This window comes from Diabrotica undecimpunctata, chromosome 4 (genome assembly GCF_040954645.1).
Source record: "Diabrotica undecimpunctata isolate CICGRU chromosome 4, icDiaUnde3, whole genome shotgun sequence".
NCBI classification, from domain to species: Eukaryota; Metazoa; Arthropoda; class Insecta; order Coleoptera; family Chrysomelidae; genus Diabrotica; species Diabrotica undecimpunctata.
This window is the reverse complement of record NC_092806.1, coordinates 8,419,149-8,435,608: the sequence shown is the minus strand read 5'-3', so window position 1 is coordinate 8,435,608 and position 16,460 is coordinate 8,419,149. Positions and strand designations below refer to the sequence as shown.

General features: G+C 33.5%; 1 protein-coding gene across 1 annotated transcript; it reads right to left on the bottom strand.

Annotated features, from left to right (window-relative positions):
• Window positions 1–2,208: 2,208 nt before the first annotated feature.
• On the bottom strand, window positions 2,209–16,419 carry mtm (phosphatidylinositol-3-phosphate phosphatase). The gene is made up of 11 exons (XM_072528781.1): window positions 16,218–16,419; window positions 16,070–16,162; window positions 15,812–16,018; window positions 15,498–15,758; window positions 14,016–14,231; window positions 9,848–9,984; window positions 9,528–9,735; window positions 8,848–9,018; window positions 8,063–8,270; window positions 4,988–5,169; window positions 2,209–4,747 (listed from the first exon to the last, which is right to left on the bottom strand). The coding sequence occupies exons 1-11, from the start codon at window positions 16,338–16,340 to the stop codon at window positions 4,625–4,627; spliced, it is 1,929 nt and encodes a 642-aa protein (XP_072384882.1). The 5' UTR covers window positions 16,341–16,419; the 3' UTR covers window positions 2,209–4,624.
• Window positions 16,420–16,460: the final 41 nt, after the last annotated feature.

Here is a 16,460-nt window from a genome sequence, read left to right as displayed (position 1 = left end):
CGCTAAAGAAGTTTTCACTTCAAAAATATTAACAATTCAGTAATAAGCAGATGCCAATATTCGGAACGAATAGGCACTGAAAGAAGAAGAATAAGCAGATATAAAATTTCATTTCAAGAAGAAAGAAATGGAGCACACAAAATATATATACCTAATAGAAGAACACGGGAAAGATGAACATCATTTTAAATCGCAAGACGTAAAGCAGAAAAGATAAGTAGAAACAAAAAAAAGAGCCTATGAAACTGGACAAATATAAAAAATTTCAAAAACAACTAAATTAGAGGGGTTTACGTATACCTAAAAAAGATAAAAAGTGGGTATAAACCTCAAACAAGTCTATGTAAAGATGAAAGTGCGCAAATAATCAGTGACCAAAGTCACAGAAACCTGGAAGCATAGAGAAAGTTCTTGAAGCTATTAAGGCCCAGCAAAACAATAAAGCCCCTGACGAAATACCAGCAGAATTGTATAAGGTAGGTGGCGACCACCTAGCAAGTCACATCCACGCGCTCATCAAAGACATATGGCAAGAAGAGAAAATACCCGACGACTGGAAGAGAAGTCTAGTATGCCTGATCTATAAAAAAGAGTTTCCTGAAAGAAAGATCCAAAAGCAAACTCGACACATTCGAAAGGAAAGTACTGGACTACACACTACGTGGGATAGTAAACGTATTCAATGCTTTTTCCCCATCCACTAAGTGCACAACGTCGCTAAAGAAGTTTTCACTTCAAAAATATTAACAATTCAGTAATAAGCAGATGCCAATATTCGGAACGAATAGGCACTGAAAGAAGAAGAATAAGCAGATATAAAATTTCATTTCAAGAAGAAAGAAATGGAGCACACAAAATATATATACCTAATAGAAGAACACGGGAAAGATGAACATCATTTTAAATCGCAAGACGTAAAGCAGAAAAGATAAGTAGAAACAAAAAAAAGAGCCTATGAAACTGGACAAATATAAAAAATTTCAAAAACAACTAAATTAGAGGGGTTTACGTATACCTAAAAAAGATAAAAAGTGGGTATAAACCTCAAACAAGTCTATGTAAAGATGAAAGTGCGCAAATAATCAGTGACCAAAGTCACAGAAACCTGGAAGCATAGAGAAAGTTCTTGAAGCTATTAAGGCCCAGCAAAACAATAAAGCCCCTGACGAAATACCAGCAGAATTGTATAAGGTAGGTGGCGACCACCTAGCAAGTCACATCCACGCGCTCATCAAAGACATATGGCAAGAAGAGAAAATACCCGACGACTGGAAGAGAAGTCTAGTATGCCTGATCTATAAAAAAGAGTTTCCTGAAAGAAAGATCCAAAAGCAAACTCGACACATTCGAAAGGAAAGTACTGGACTACACACTACGTGGAATAGTAAACGAAGTCCTATGCGGTCACTCGGTCACTTACGTTATGAATTACGTTGCCGTTACATTGGGTTTTTTTTTTGTTTATATTTTTTCACACATCTGCGCGACTTATTGCACCGATCAATGAATTCCATCCGTAGTCCGTGATACGAAAGTTATGCTTCCCATAAGTATTCACTTCTGTCGACACTCCCCAAGTGCCATGCGCCGTTTTTTATCTTCTCTGGGCTACTTTGTCTATATACTCGGTTCGCTATTCCCAGTCCGAACTGTCTAGTGAATTTAGTAATTATTTTTTTGCGAAGTTAGTTACTTTTTGACAGACTAAAAGTGGCTGGAAATTACTATACAACCAAGCACACGTACTCATAGCCAATATTAATAGTAAACAAACTAAATAGTAAATAAAATAGAACTTTGCGAATTACCGACAATCAATATTTATTTATCTGCACCATATAATAAATAGTTATGTTAAATTATAACAACTAAAATATATTTTTTAAATATATACTACCCAAAATTTGATGGGTTTAGTATATACTTCCACTATTTAGAATAATTCTTCTTTTTTTAAAGAAAGAAGTCTGCAATAGTAGGATACTTGAGCTATTAATACTGAGAAGTAGGAATTGTTGTGTTGTAGGTTTCCGACAATGAATCTGTCAAAATATGCCCGAGCTAAGCGAATGGAGTATATTAGGACACGCATTAATTTAACAATCCCCAATTCCACCTACAAAGTTCGCCGAATATTTCTATATGAATCGTTGATTAAGATCCAGAAAATAACGTTGAAAAAAAAAAAAAAAAAACGAAATATCTTTGGTAAATATTTATTTCAATGTACATTATATACCCTAAAAATAAGACAGTAATACTTTTTAATAATTTCCAAAAGTAACATAACATATTGTGTTTGTTTTTAAAAACTAAATTTTTTGGTTGCTGTGAACAACTAAAGTCTTTTTTATTAGAAAAACCAAATAGAATACAAACATTTAAACTTAGGATTAACATTTTTACAAAATAATAGATATAAATAGTGGTTAAAAATAAATAAAATATTGCTATTAAAGACGTTCTTTTAGTATGATTGGAATTAAGTTGATTTTGACTTCAGTACGCTCTTAGTAAACATACAGGAAGGGAATTGTTAACAGGCGAACAATATTTATGATCAAAAAAGCAATATATAGGTAGAAAATATGTGTTTATCCATAATTAGGAAGAATAGTACATACTATCTATTTTCTCCATACAGACTATTTCAAACAATTCCGACTTTTCATCTGTACGTTAGTGCTACTTGGTTTTCTGGGTCAATGTCCGCTATCAGCTTAATGATTTTATTATTAGCAGTCTCATAGACTATAGTCGGAGCTATTTAAAACTACCAAGTGTCAGAACTGGTTAAAATAATAAAATAATACACTTTCGTTCGATTTTACCTGTTGGGAATTTTTGTAAAAGGTCATAGACATATATATGATTTAGTAGGACTCATTTCGAAAGTACCTAAAGATGAATAAGTCATTTTTAAAGTATCTAAAGACATACGAATAGTGTGAAAAGTGATTTTAAGAACGCATAGAAACCTACTTTGGGAAGTATCTAGAGAAGTATGGCTAATTTTTGAAAGTACCTAAAGGTGAATAAGTCATTTTGGAACTATCTAGACACGTACGCGTAGTTTGGGAAGTTCCTACTGCCGTTAAAGTGGTTTTTAAGCGTATATATAGACATATACATGATTTGTGAAGTACCTACAAGTTCATGGATGATTTTGGGATGTTTGGGAGGTAATTATAGACTGGATAAAGTGATTTTAAAAGTGTCTATGTATGGGTGGTTTAGGCAGACCTTTTTAAATAATTTGGAAAGTAACTAGAGACGCATGGATGATTTTGAAGTTTCATAGAGACAACTAAGTGATTTGGGAACGATTTAGAGTAGTTTGAGGGAATCTAGAACCATACGAGAGGTTTAGCAAGTACCTACATACATTAGAGCGATTTTAAGAGGTTTTAGGGACATATACATGTTTCTAGAAGTATCTTTGGAAGTACCTAGACATGTTTGGAAGATTCTGAAAGTATTTATGAACGACTGAAAAGTATATTGAGACGTACTAGTAGTTTGGGAAGTACCAACATACGTTAGAGTGCATTTAAGAACACATAAAAACCTAATACATGGTTTGGAAAGTATCTAGAGACACATGGAAGATTTTGAACTGTCATAAGAACCACTAAGTGATCTGGGAACAATTTATAGTGGTTTGAGGGGAACCTAGAGACATACGAGCGATTTGGCAAGTATCTACAGACATTACAGCGATTTTAAGAGTTTTAAGAGACATAATACATTATTTTAGAAGTATCTAGAGACATACGAGTGGTTTTGAAAGTACCTGCAGACGATAGAGTGATTTTAAGAGCATATAGAAACGGATATCTGATTAGGGAAGTACCTAGACATGCCTGGATGAATTTGAAAATATCTAGCTATGATTTGAGCTGTAGTTAGAATGGTTTTAAGAGTCCCTAGAGACATAGATATGTTTTGGAAATTACTTAAAAACCTATGACGGATTTTGAAAGTACTTAAGAGATGAATGAGTTAGTTGCAAAACACCTAGAGACGTTCAAGTAGTTTAGGTAGTACTTACAGAATTTACAATGATTTAAAGAGTATCTACAGACACATACATGTATTTGAGAACTATTTAGAGAAGTACGAATAGTTTGGGAAGTACCCTCAGATGTTAAGAATGTTTTAAAGAGTACCTGGAGGCATATATATGATTTGGGAATTACCTAGAGACCTACGGCTGGTTTTGAAAGTACCTGTAGATGAATTAGTGATTGGTGAAGCATTTAGAAACCTAGAAATAGTTTGGGAAATACCCATATACCTTAAAACACTTTTCAGTATACATATACATACAAAACAGTATCCCAAAATATCCTTTACACTAGGACATTACATATTTCTGATATCCCATGAAAAAAATGTGCGCAATTTGGACAAATACTAAATATTGCCGACCACTCCGTGATCAACTCTCCGAACAAACCTGCTATATAACCTTTTACAACTTATTCCCTACATTAATAAATGCAAAGTGGCCCTTTTGAAGAGTGATCAACGGCCGGAGTGACCAGACTTTTAATATTAAACTGGAATTACTTAGGCTCATCTACATCAGACTCTTTTAGACATAAGTCTCGACAATTATGGATCAAGTGGGCGAGGCGCTGCTTCTCTGGACTCGTGCTTGTTGTTCTTTGCGGTAGTCCTCGACGGTACGCTCGAGCTGCTCTTTCAGCAGAAGCAATTCTCGTATCCTTTGATAAACAGGATCCTAAAATGGTAGATAAATGTTTAAAAAATAGTATATTGAACAAGACATAGCAGAAAATGGATAACCAAAAGTTTAGATATGTATTAATATAAATAAGTCAAAATAATTCACATCTCGTCACTGTATATTGAGTCAAATTATTGTTAACAGTCATAAAAGTGCTTTCTACTCTGCTCGTAAATTATTTTTAATACTTTTTTTCTGTTATTCTCATAAGAAACTATATAGAAACATACTGACCTGCGTCCTCATACTGGGATTCCATCTACAATAATAAGTCTTCCATAACTTAATGTGTCTAATACTAGCTATAGGTACCAAAACAACTTGCTGCAAAGGATTCGCCCAATAAAGTGGATTTCTGTACAGATTCAAATTGCTGTTGGTGTATGACCACAGTGATATGGTCTGTTCTTTAACTTCTAAAACACAAAAGGACAACAGTACATAAATACGCATACTGATAAAAATAAAAATACTTCAATTCACACAAATACGTCGATAATAAAGTACTAACTCCAAAAATACACAAGCTGTAAACCGTTGTGAAAAGTATGGACTAGATATAGGAAATATCTAGTGATTTCAGACGTATTTAGAAGTATATAAGCGGTTTGGGTAATACATAAGAGTGATTTATGAGTATCTAGATATGGACGAAAGGATTGGGAAGAACCTGGATATACATGGATGGTTTGGAAAATATCTAGCTACGGTAAAGTACATATATTGATTGTACATATATGAAAGTACTAGAAACTTTTTGGAAATACCTAGAGATACTTGACTCAAATTGGAATATTCGAGGAATGTACATGAGAAGTACCTATACCGTAAGGCTGATTTGAAGAGTACTTAGAGGCATACTTTTGTTTTGGGAAATAACGTACAGACACATGTATGATTCTGAAAGTACCTGGAGAGGAATGAATGATTTTAGAGATGTATGAGTATTGGGAGGTACCTAAAACGGTAACAGTGACTTGAAAAGTACCTACAAACATACGCATGATTATGAAAATACTAGAAATCTCTTTCAAGTATCTACAGTGATTTTGAAAAAATCTATACATATATGTGGAAAGTACTTACAGCTTTATAGCGATTTGAAGAGTATTTAGAGACATATGAATGATTTGAAGTAACCATTCTGTAGATGTATGCCTGATTTTGAAAGTACCTGGAGATGTATAAATAGTTTGGGAAGTACTCAAGAATTATTTAACATTACCTAAATACGAAAGAATGGTTTGAGAAATACCTACAGATCTTAGAGTGATTTTAAGAGTACCTATAGACATACATGATTTATACATGATTACAAGTACATGGATACATACGGCTGATTTTTTGAGTGAAAATGAATGTTTTGTAAAGTATGTAGGAAGAATAGCCGATTTTGCAACTATCTAGAATGGAATAGGTGATTTGACGAGTATCTAGAGGTAAATCTGTGATATGGAAAGTAACTCGAGACATAGGAGTAGTCCCGGAAGTACATGCAAACGTTAGTGATTTTAGGAGTATCTAGAGAGGTACACATGAGTATAGAAGTATAGTAGAGTATATAAAGTATCTAGAAATGAATGAGTGATTTTGGAAGTTTCTAGAGAAGTACCAGTAATATTTTTTAAAGTACCTAGAAATAAATGAGAGACTTTAGAAGTGTCTAGGAGGTCCATACAACGTTAGAGTGATTATAAGCTGTTCCTAGAGACATGTACATGTAAAGTAAAAGTAACCGGTAAAGACATATCTGATTTTTTAACTACCTAGAGACGAATTGGTGATTTCTATCTAGATGTATCTAGAGGTGTGTGACTGGTTTGGGAAATACATAAGAGCGATGTATGAGCACTTAGACACGAACGAATGGTTTGGGAGGTACCTACAGACTTTAGACTGATTTCAAGAGTGCCTAAAGGGGTATATATGAATTGAGGAGTACTTAGATAGTTACTAGGAAGAATGTTTTAGAAAGTATCTAGAAACAATGACCGAAATTTTGAAACTTTCTAGGAGATCAATAAGTGATTACACAAGTATCTATAGATGTATGTGTTTTGGCAAAAACATACAAGCGTTAGAGTGATTTTGAAAGTACCTACAGATGAATGAGTGATGTAAGGAATATCTTGAGACGTACGAGGAGTTTCGAAAGTGCATGCAGATTTTAGAGTGAATTTAAGAATACCTAGATATATTTGAGAAGTTTATAGAGATAAGTGAGTGATTTTGGCAAGTACCCAACAGTGATTTAAGAATACCTAGATATGAATGAATAGTTTCAGAAGTAACTACAAACGTTACAGCGATTTTAAGAGTACCATAGGCAAATATATGGTTTGAGAAATATCTAAATGGTTGATTTTGAAATTTCCTAGAGAAGAATAAGTGATTTGGAAAGTACCTAGAGACATTAGATTGGATTTAAAACCATCCAGAGACGTCTGAATGATTTGGAAAGTATTTAGAGACATGCAGCTATTGTTAAAAATTCCTAAAAATATGTGAATGATCAGTGAAAAAAAGTATTCGTACTTTTTCGTCTGCAAGAAATATAGGTATTGAAAAACGCAGGTATTCAGATGTCTATTAATATTCACTGATACACAGAATTGCACGTGCACAAGTTTTCACAACAAATTTTTGCGAAATGTGTACCATATATGAAAATTGGTCAAAATAAAGTCAAAACACACGTACACATAATGTAAGAACAGGAAGCGAAGAACTTCATTATTTAGCCTAGTTTCATCAGATCAAATAACCGGTCTCAAACTTCACAGAATGAATCAGCAACATGTTGAATGCTAAGTTGATTTTAATTTACATTCACAAGTGAATACAAGATGAAACAGGTATTAAAAAAATTACGAAATTTAGGTTTCTACCAAGTTCCCATTTCTACCACAAAACATGAAATAAAAACGTTATTAGTAAGGACATTTTAGGCGAAGAAATTTTTGATCTACTTGCAATCTTTTATAATGAAACAAGAAAATAGGAAAATATTTTTATAAGATTTTATTTCGCAATTTTTTTTCTAAACAATTGTTTTTGGGAAAAATAAATTTAGTTAATTCGAATACCATTAAAAATTGATACACAGACAACCAGTCAATGTTTTTGATTAATTAATTTATGAAAATTTCGTATTTTTGTTTTTTCCGATCACAGAATCAATAATTGGTACTCTAAAATTATTACTATTGGTAGTATACTTTTAAATCAATTTGTTTGTCCATATTCAAGTGACCTAAGGTCTGGAGGAAAAGGAGTCAATAGTATATCTCTACAAAAATTGATACTTACTGTCTACAACTCTTTCTCTTTCGCTATTAAATAGAAACGTGCCGAATCTACATGAATATAAATGGTCCAAGATAGTTATAAGGAAAGATTCGTTAAATTCAAAAGCGTTTGGAAACTGTTGCGTTACTTGCCACACGCAGTCTATGAATTGTAAAAAGATTGGGGAACGGTCAGCGTCTGAATGGTGGTCATCTCCATGGCCCACTCTCTGAAAAATAAAGATAAGTTACAACGTGTTTTTTTTATTAGTATTGGGTTATATGGTAACGTTTTTCTTCTTATTCTGTTGGTAACTATAATCTGTGGATGTTGACAACTGATCTGAATAAATGTACTGTCGGCATCGTGAGTTGTTTGCCTTTTATCTTCTTCTTCAAGTAAGTAACTTCCCTCGAGGATAGTTCTCGTTCGTCCAAGGTTTTGTTTTTGAGGATTTTCATCAGTTTATTCTGCTTAACTCTATCGAAGGTACTTCCGTAGTCTAAGAAAGTCACGTAAAGGTTTTATTTAATTCCTAAGAATCTTTGAATAAGATTCTTAATCGCAAAAACTGCTTCTCTTGTGTCCGTACAGTGCCAATTTTTTCTGAGGTTAACTTGTCTATATGTAGTTTTGTCAAGCAAAGTTAGCTTAATTATCTGGTACTTCTGATTGCGCTTCAATATGAACCTTTATTTAATTTCTTTAAAATTGAGGTAAATAATACGCCACCCTAGCTAGAATTAATTGCAGGCAGTAGTTTCTATTTGGAATAACTTTGAAAAGAGACTATTGCGGTTACTTACCTGTTGGAACTTGTGGCCAAACGACAACCATTCCTTTTCGATTAATATTTCAAATCCTTTGATTGTTCTGTAGAACGGATCTAGCAGTAACATCGCAAGGGCAGTCAACTGGGCGGTTCGATCCCAACCGTCGGAACAATGGACTAAGACTGACGTTTTGTGGCTCTCTACCTATATAACGATAATAATTTATTTAATTATAATTTCACGAAACAGGACAATACGCATGAAATAGAAAGGAAGAAGATAGATGAACGATAAAGAAGATGGATTGGAAAGACAATTGAAACCGACATCTTATCACTAACCTGAAGGCGTGGGTCTATTCATCAAGCTGTAAACTGAAGAATTCACAAGTTTTTAATCTATTTATAAGCTCTCTCTCTACATCTTGACATTAAACGGGTGTGGCAGTCCCACTGGACTGCCACACCCGTTTTTTTTAATTTATTATTATTCTGTTTAATCAATAGTTTTCATTACGATATAAAATATTTTCTATAATTAAGAAATTTAAAAATGTTGTTCAACGAACTTCTAAAATTTATTCTGCGCTTTTATTTTTGGTCTCTAAAATTTAATTTTCTTATCAATCTAACGTTGGGCCAACTAATATGGGAAGGAGCTCGTATGGTCAAGTTAATAAGTGCAATAACTGTTAAAAAGTAGGAATGAAGTACCTTATCTACTATACGCAATGCTCCAGCTAATATACATTTGATGTGTTTCAACCAATAAGTTGATTCTAGTCCCGATAACCATTTAACCTCGTCGATATTGGGATATACTAGTTCTTTTAGTTTCCGCAAAGATTCTCTCATTACGTGAATGTTGTGGATGTCTAAGAATACCAATTCTGCGTTTTGGTACGCATCTTCTGACTCATATCTAAAAAAATCAATATTAGTTAACAAAAGCTTTTTTATATTCTCAAAAGGGATCTAACGATTGTTCAAGATCCTTTTGCTAGTTCTCTGTAAGAGATATACATATTGCTTACCCTCCTCCTTTTGCTTTGTTCGCTATAGCATTAGCACTTGGACGGGCATCCATAATAAATAGCTTATGCGATTGTGCGTTAGCATCCATTATTAACTGGACATATTTTTCATCTTCCTTACAACGTTTACCACTGACCTAAAAGAAATAATTGTTATATGTAGTTGGCACCGCCCATATAATAAAGAAGTGCCCTCGTAATAACTAAGGATTGCCATATATGTAATAAACAAGGGTTCTAAATAATCTACATTACCCATCCTGCTACGCCATCATGGAATAAATCGCCAGATAATAATTATCACACTTTTAAGTACATCTTTATTGAGGAACACATATTATTAACAATTATTACATATTAATCGTTAATAAATGAAATAGTACTTAGTTGAGGTTGTAACGAGATCCACATCTCGACATTAAGTTATCATTTTTAAGTTATCCACTCAACTCTGCTAATTTCATTGTTTACCCTTTTTATAATGGTCCTTGCCTATGACGATATCGGTCAGCTTTGTTGTGCATGTGTAAGCAAGACCACGGTTGGATTATTTGCAATTATGCAACTCAGGTATTTTGTTTAACTTGACACACTGCGTGTGTCCCTGAATCGGATTGAAAACAATTTCAATTAATAACGCAATGTAAAATATTCTTCTTCTTATTATAGTGCCGTGCATCTATAGTGCGTTGGCGAATTATCTTAAGACCAGACGTCTGTCTTTTGCGGCATGCAAAAGATCGCCAGTGTTATTTATGCCTGTCCAGTTCTTTATGTTCCGTAGCCACGACATTTGTTTGCGACCTACTCCTCTCTTGCCTTCAATTTTTCCCTGGATGATTAGTTGAGGTATTGCGTATTTTTTTCTCTCAGAATATAACCGAGGTATGCAATTTTTCGTAAAATATTACTAATATTATTTAAGAATTTTAATATCTTAGGAATAATATCACACCCAAGATTACCGTTCATTGATAACTGACAAGATAAAACAGACACTTTGAATACAGCATCTTGTTCTTTTTTGTACTTCTTTCATACTTCAATAAGTACTTATCATTTTATTATAAATTAAAATGAAATTTCCTCAGAAAAATTAAATAATCAAGTTTGAAAGGTTTAAGTTTGAAAAGGATATCATTTTTTGGATTCCGAACATAAGAGCTTGTTTTAAATTGATCTACGATTTTTAATTAAATGTTTGGAATGGAAAAAACGATGAGTAGTGGTCTTGGGCTTTGACATCAGTATTATCTGTTAAACAGCTGAGCATAATATTGATAAGATGCTAGAAAATAGTAATTTCAAATGTTCTGGATAGCAGCTACTTCAAAAGGACCGATATCGGCATGATATTAAAAGAAGCCAAGAGAAATCTAGGGTGGTAAGGGTCTTGGAGGCAAGCATAGTTTTAAAACGACACAAACTGGAATATAGGCGTCGGATATCATGGCTGTAAGCTTCGATATTGGTACAACTTAACGACTACAAGCGAAAGGGATTGCGGAGGTATGGAGAAAATATTGTCAAAGTCTATATGCAGATAATCCCCAGAATGCAAATCACGACGAGTTCACTGCAGAGAGAGAACCAAACATTCTAAAGTCAGAGGTAGAAAAAGCAATCAAAAAGTTAAAAAATAGAAAATCTCCTGGCGCAGACCAGATCACCGCAGAAGTTTTAAAAGAGACTGGAGATGTTGGAGTAAATGTTATGCATATGATCTGCAAAAAGATTTGGGAAACCGGAGAGTGGCCCAACGACTGGACAACATCCACTTTCATCCCTATATTCAAAAAAGGAAGTCCGTTAGATTGCAGCAACTACAGAACTATAACCCTAATATCCCATGCAAGCAAGGTTTTACTTCATGTAATACATGAAAGACTAAATGGTTTCTATTGCCTCAGATATCAGAAGAACAAGCGGGATTTGTCCCAGGAAAAGGCACAAGAGAACACATCCTTAATGTCAGACAGCTAATTGAATAAACTCGTGAATTCAATACTCCTATGCTTATGTGCTTTGTGGATTATACAAAGGCCTTCGATAAAGTCAAATGGCAGCAGCTATGGTCCATACTAGCGAAAATGGGAACACCCCACCACTTAATTCAACTAATTAGAAGTCTATATGAAAATAATAAGTGCACAGTAAAAATAAACAACACCCATTCCGATCATTTCAGAACAGAGGCAGGTGTCAGGCATCGATACATAATCTCGCCAACTCTGTTTAATATCTACAGAGAACACATTATGCGAAAGGTACTAGACGGATGGAAAGGTGGAATATCAGTAGGAGGTCAAAAAATCAGTAGCTTGAGATATGCTGATGACACTTTAATAATCGCGGCAAATCAAGAAGAAATGGAAGACATAATGAGATGTCTGGAGGAGAAAAACAAAACATATGGACTACAGCTAAATAGGAGTAAGACAAAGATCATGATAGTAGACAGAGCTCGGAATAATCTTCAACACATTAAAGAAATTGGGGGCTTTGAAAAAGTAAATAGTTTCATATACCTGGGGTCCCTAATAACAAATGACGGTGGGTGTGACAGAGAGATACGTAGAAGGTTGACTATTGCTAGAACAGCTATGATGAAACTGGTAACAATTTGGAAAAATTCTAGCATAACAATACACACAACACTAAGGCTGGTAAGGGCACTCATTTTTACCATAGCCACATATGCATCCGAAACGTGGACCTTAAAGAAAGCGGCTATAAATAAATTAGACGCTTTTGAAATGTGGGTATACCGCCGCATGTTAAGAATATCCTGGATTGATCATCAACTTAAAGTAAAGGATAGATTGCTTAAACAAATACAACAGAGATATTTGCAGTATTTTGGACACATTGCTAGAAGAACAGGTATGATGGAAAACTGATAGTCGAGGGTAGAGTTGAAGGAAAGAGTCCTAGGGGAAGATCTCCAAGCCGTTGGGTAGATCAAACAAAAATATTGATTAACCATAGGTTACACGAAGCCGAACAACTAGCCCAGGACAGGGAAGGATGAAGGGAAATCGTGAAAAAACTGTAAAGCTGATGGTGTCACCACATCCCAAAAGGGATTAGGACTGAGGAGGAGGAACGACTACAAAAACTTTTTAGGACAGCTGTTAAGTCTTAACACACCATCAAGAATAATTTATTCTTTTTGTTACAATTAATAATTTAAAACAAGATTCGATATCATGTTTGCCACCAATATTGCTTGTCTCAAATAAAACCAGTTTAAAAAGTCCGTTTTTCCGTTGAGATACTTGCTCGTAAAGTTGTCATTTGACCCACTTAAAAGGCAGGCTTAACGTCGACCTGGAAGTGTGTCATTAGATTTTACAGTTTTCAGAATTCTTATTTAAATGGTAGTAAATCTTTTAGTTTTATTGTCTTATTTATGAATTTTCTTCATAAATATATGGCAAAAATGGTTTATTGCCGAAAGAAATAACCCACTGTATGAAAATACATTAAAATTCGTTACTGCCGTAAAAAACGTTGAATTTGGCGGCTTTGCTTTTTTCTATAAATTATTGGATTGGTGCGGCATTTGAGAATTCTGTTCTCGTGTCCCCTGTGGGAGTCATCCCGGCATTTCAGAACTCTATAAACGCAACTTGCCGCGGGTAGTACGCCCCAAAATACAATGTATAATTGCATCTCAGCTCGAGCACTATCTCGCCAAGAATCACAATGTAATCTCAATCATTTTGAAATTTATACATGAACTAAACAAATTCTCTTCTTACATAACAGAAAAATAAGAACAAGGTTAATCTTAGTTAAATACTTTTGTAACAAAATAATTTTGTAATAGTTAATAAAGCAATTTTAAACCCATCAAACATTTCTTATTACCCCTTTGACTTAGAAATTGTTTCAACAAACGATTTTTTAATCCAAGCTAGTTCCAACGTCTGGCTCTCTACTTATATTGTAGAAAGGAAACAAATTCACAACAACAGCAATGAATAAAGCTAGAATTGCCAACATCCACAATAAATAGAAGAAGAATATTGAAGGCTGTATCTACTTCTGCGAACCTCAAACTGACTCCCAACATTGATTCTGGCTTACAAATCATTGTGAAATTGACTTAACATTACATCTTCTTACTTATTTTTTTTATGGAAATGTAAATATACATACTTACCCCAACAAGAGGCTGTGAACACCTAGTTATAGTGGCCTGTGATTCAGGATGGATCCAACTAAGTACTGGAATTCTACCTCTACTTCGAAAATTCGCTACACTTTTAATATCATCATCTGTAACTTGATACGGAATGGCCCATACTGCTGGATAACTATCACAGATATCATAATTTTCATTAATTTTTGATATTTTCCACATATCATTATTTACGCCCTGAAAGAAGATATCCGTATATAGTAAAATATGCACTACCAAGCAAAAAATTAAGAGTTACCCCATAATTTAAAAATATTTTTATTTTTTCGTTTGTAATATTGTTTAGTAAATGACTGATTGTTATTTAAAGTTTACTAAAAGTAATAAAAATAAACTTTGATATGATAAGTAATGAAAATGAATAATCTTGTCTAAAAAAAAAGAAATATTTTGTTTCTTGTCTTGTCTGAAACAAAAAGAACTTTGGTAGTGACTACTCCCCTCTCTCACAGTGTTATGTTAACATAAAAAATATGCCACCTATACAATAACTGATTGTACAATCACAAATTAAACCCACATTACTCTTAACTTCCTATATACTTGTATAATGGTTTACCTATTTCAATTGTAAATACACTGATCCCAACTAAATGGAATTTGCTTGGCAAGACACACTTTGCATTTCCCACCTAGTCATCGTCACACTCTTACACATTTCTCTGAGCCCATAAGACAGAATCGTGATTTATTGAAAAAAAAACACACACAACCCTACTTTGCATTTGATCAAGCCAAATGTTTTCGTGGAAAATTTCATCTAACAATACAATATTCATGGGAAGGAGATGGAAGTAGCTTTAATTTAAAATGATAATCCAGCAGAATAAAGTCACTTCCTAACTGTCCACCTAACAAGGCATTAGAAATGACAAAACACTCATCTTTAGCTGTTGTAGTCCATTTCACCCTGAACAAGATCTTTAAGTGAGCAGACCAGTCCTTTTGTACTGCCTGCATACTCAAATGAATGAATAAATACTACTGAAAAATCAAATTCAGTTATCCAAATTTAAAAGCATTTTAGAAATTAACATGATTAGATCCCAGATTCATATTCCCCAACCAAGCAAACATGGTTTTAATATCCACACTGAAACATAAATCAGGAATACATAATTTTCTGATTGATTTTCTTTCATAGTTTTTCACAATTTAAGTATTTAATTAAAAAATTACAAATACATATTTTTGTTTTTATTATATGGACAAACGACCTTTTTTTACAATTGGAAATGCTATACTTGCTCAACTACTAGTATTGTCCATTTTTAAAAATATAAAAATGCTCTGTTGTATGAAAAGGCATCTTAATATATCTGTATGAAATATAAGAACATATACGACATCTGTTGCAAATGAAAAAGAAAAGCCAAGAGCTCTTGTTTTTAGTTCATTTAAACCATTACTTAAACTTCATCAAGGAACCTCATTTTTTCTTACCATTCTCTTTAACTCTGCTATTGGTTCATATACTGTCCAGCCATTTTCCAAAAAAGTTTCTGAATATTCAAATGCAAATAAGTTTAGTTTGTGTGACAACGGAAAGGCATACATTTGTAACTTTTCAAAAACATTCCTCCTTGAATGATTTTCTTGCTTATGGGCAAAACGCAAGTTACGCATATCTTTACAAAAAATTTCTATACCATATGCATTTTCACCTCTAGAAGAGGCTCCACCTACTTTTTCTATCCTTGTTACCTACAATGAAAGAAGTAATAACATTTGTGATAAGAACTATCGAAGATACATACTACTCCTAAGGCAACTTCAATAATATTCGGCATATCTTTTTCCCCTGACCTAAAATACAGCTTATAGTTTGTGACTGTAAGGATACCCCTAGCTGGTCCATGATAAGGACATAAGTAGGTAACATCTCTTGCTTGACCAGTCACCTTTTCTCCCGGTAATAGTGGAGGGTCATCAGGGCGAGTTGGGATAAGGGTATCAGTTGTGACCTAAAAAACAGTACATAAACTTTTGTAAATAATGTTAATTAAATTTTATACCTTTTTTCGTTCTAAAGTGGACACTACATTTTCTGTGGAGGTAGAACTTGATGATCCGTAACTTTTACTAGGTGATGTTTTGCCCCAGGCTGTCTAAAAATAGCGGTTGCATTAATTTTTTATTAATTAAATGTTATTTAATACTTACTGAATCCTGTTTGTTTAGTATATTACTTTTAGAATCAGTTCTAAAATTCTCAGGTGGAAGAGTTTTTTGTAATGTGTTACTTTCTGTTTCTAAAAGTTCTACACTATTTGACTTTCGATTCATTTTTATTATTATTATTATTATATTTTCTCACGTAAAATCAACTTAAAACATCTTAATCAACATAACATAACCTCTCGGTTATCTGTCATCATAGTACATAGCATACATAGCTATTTAGTG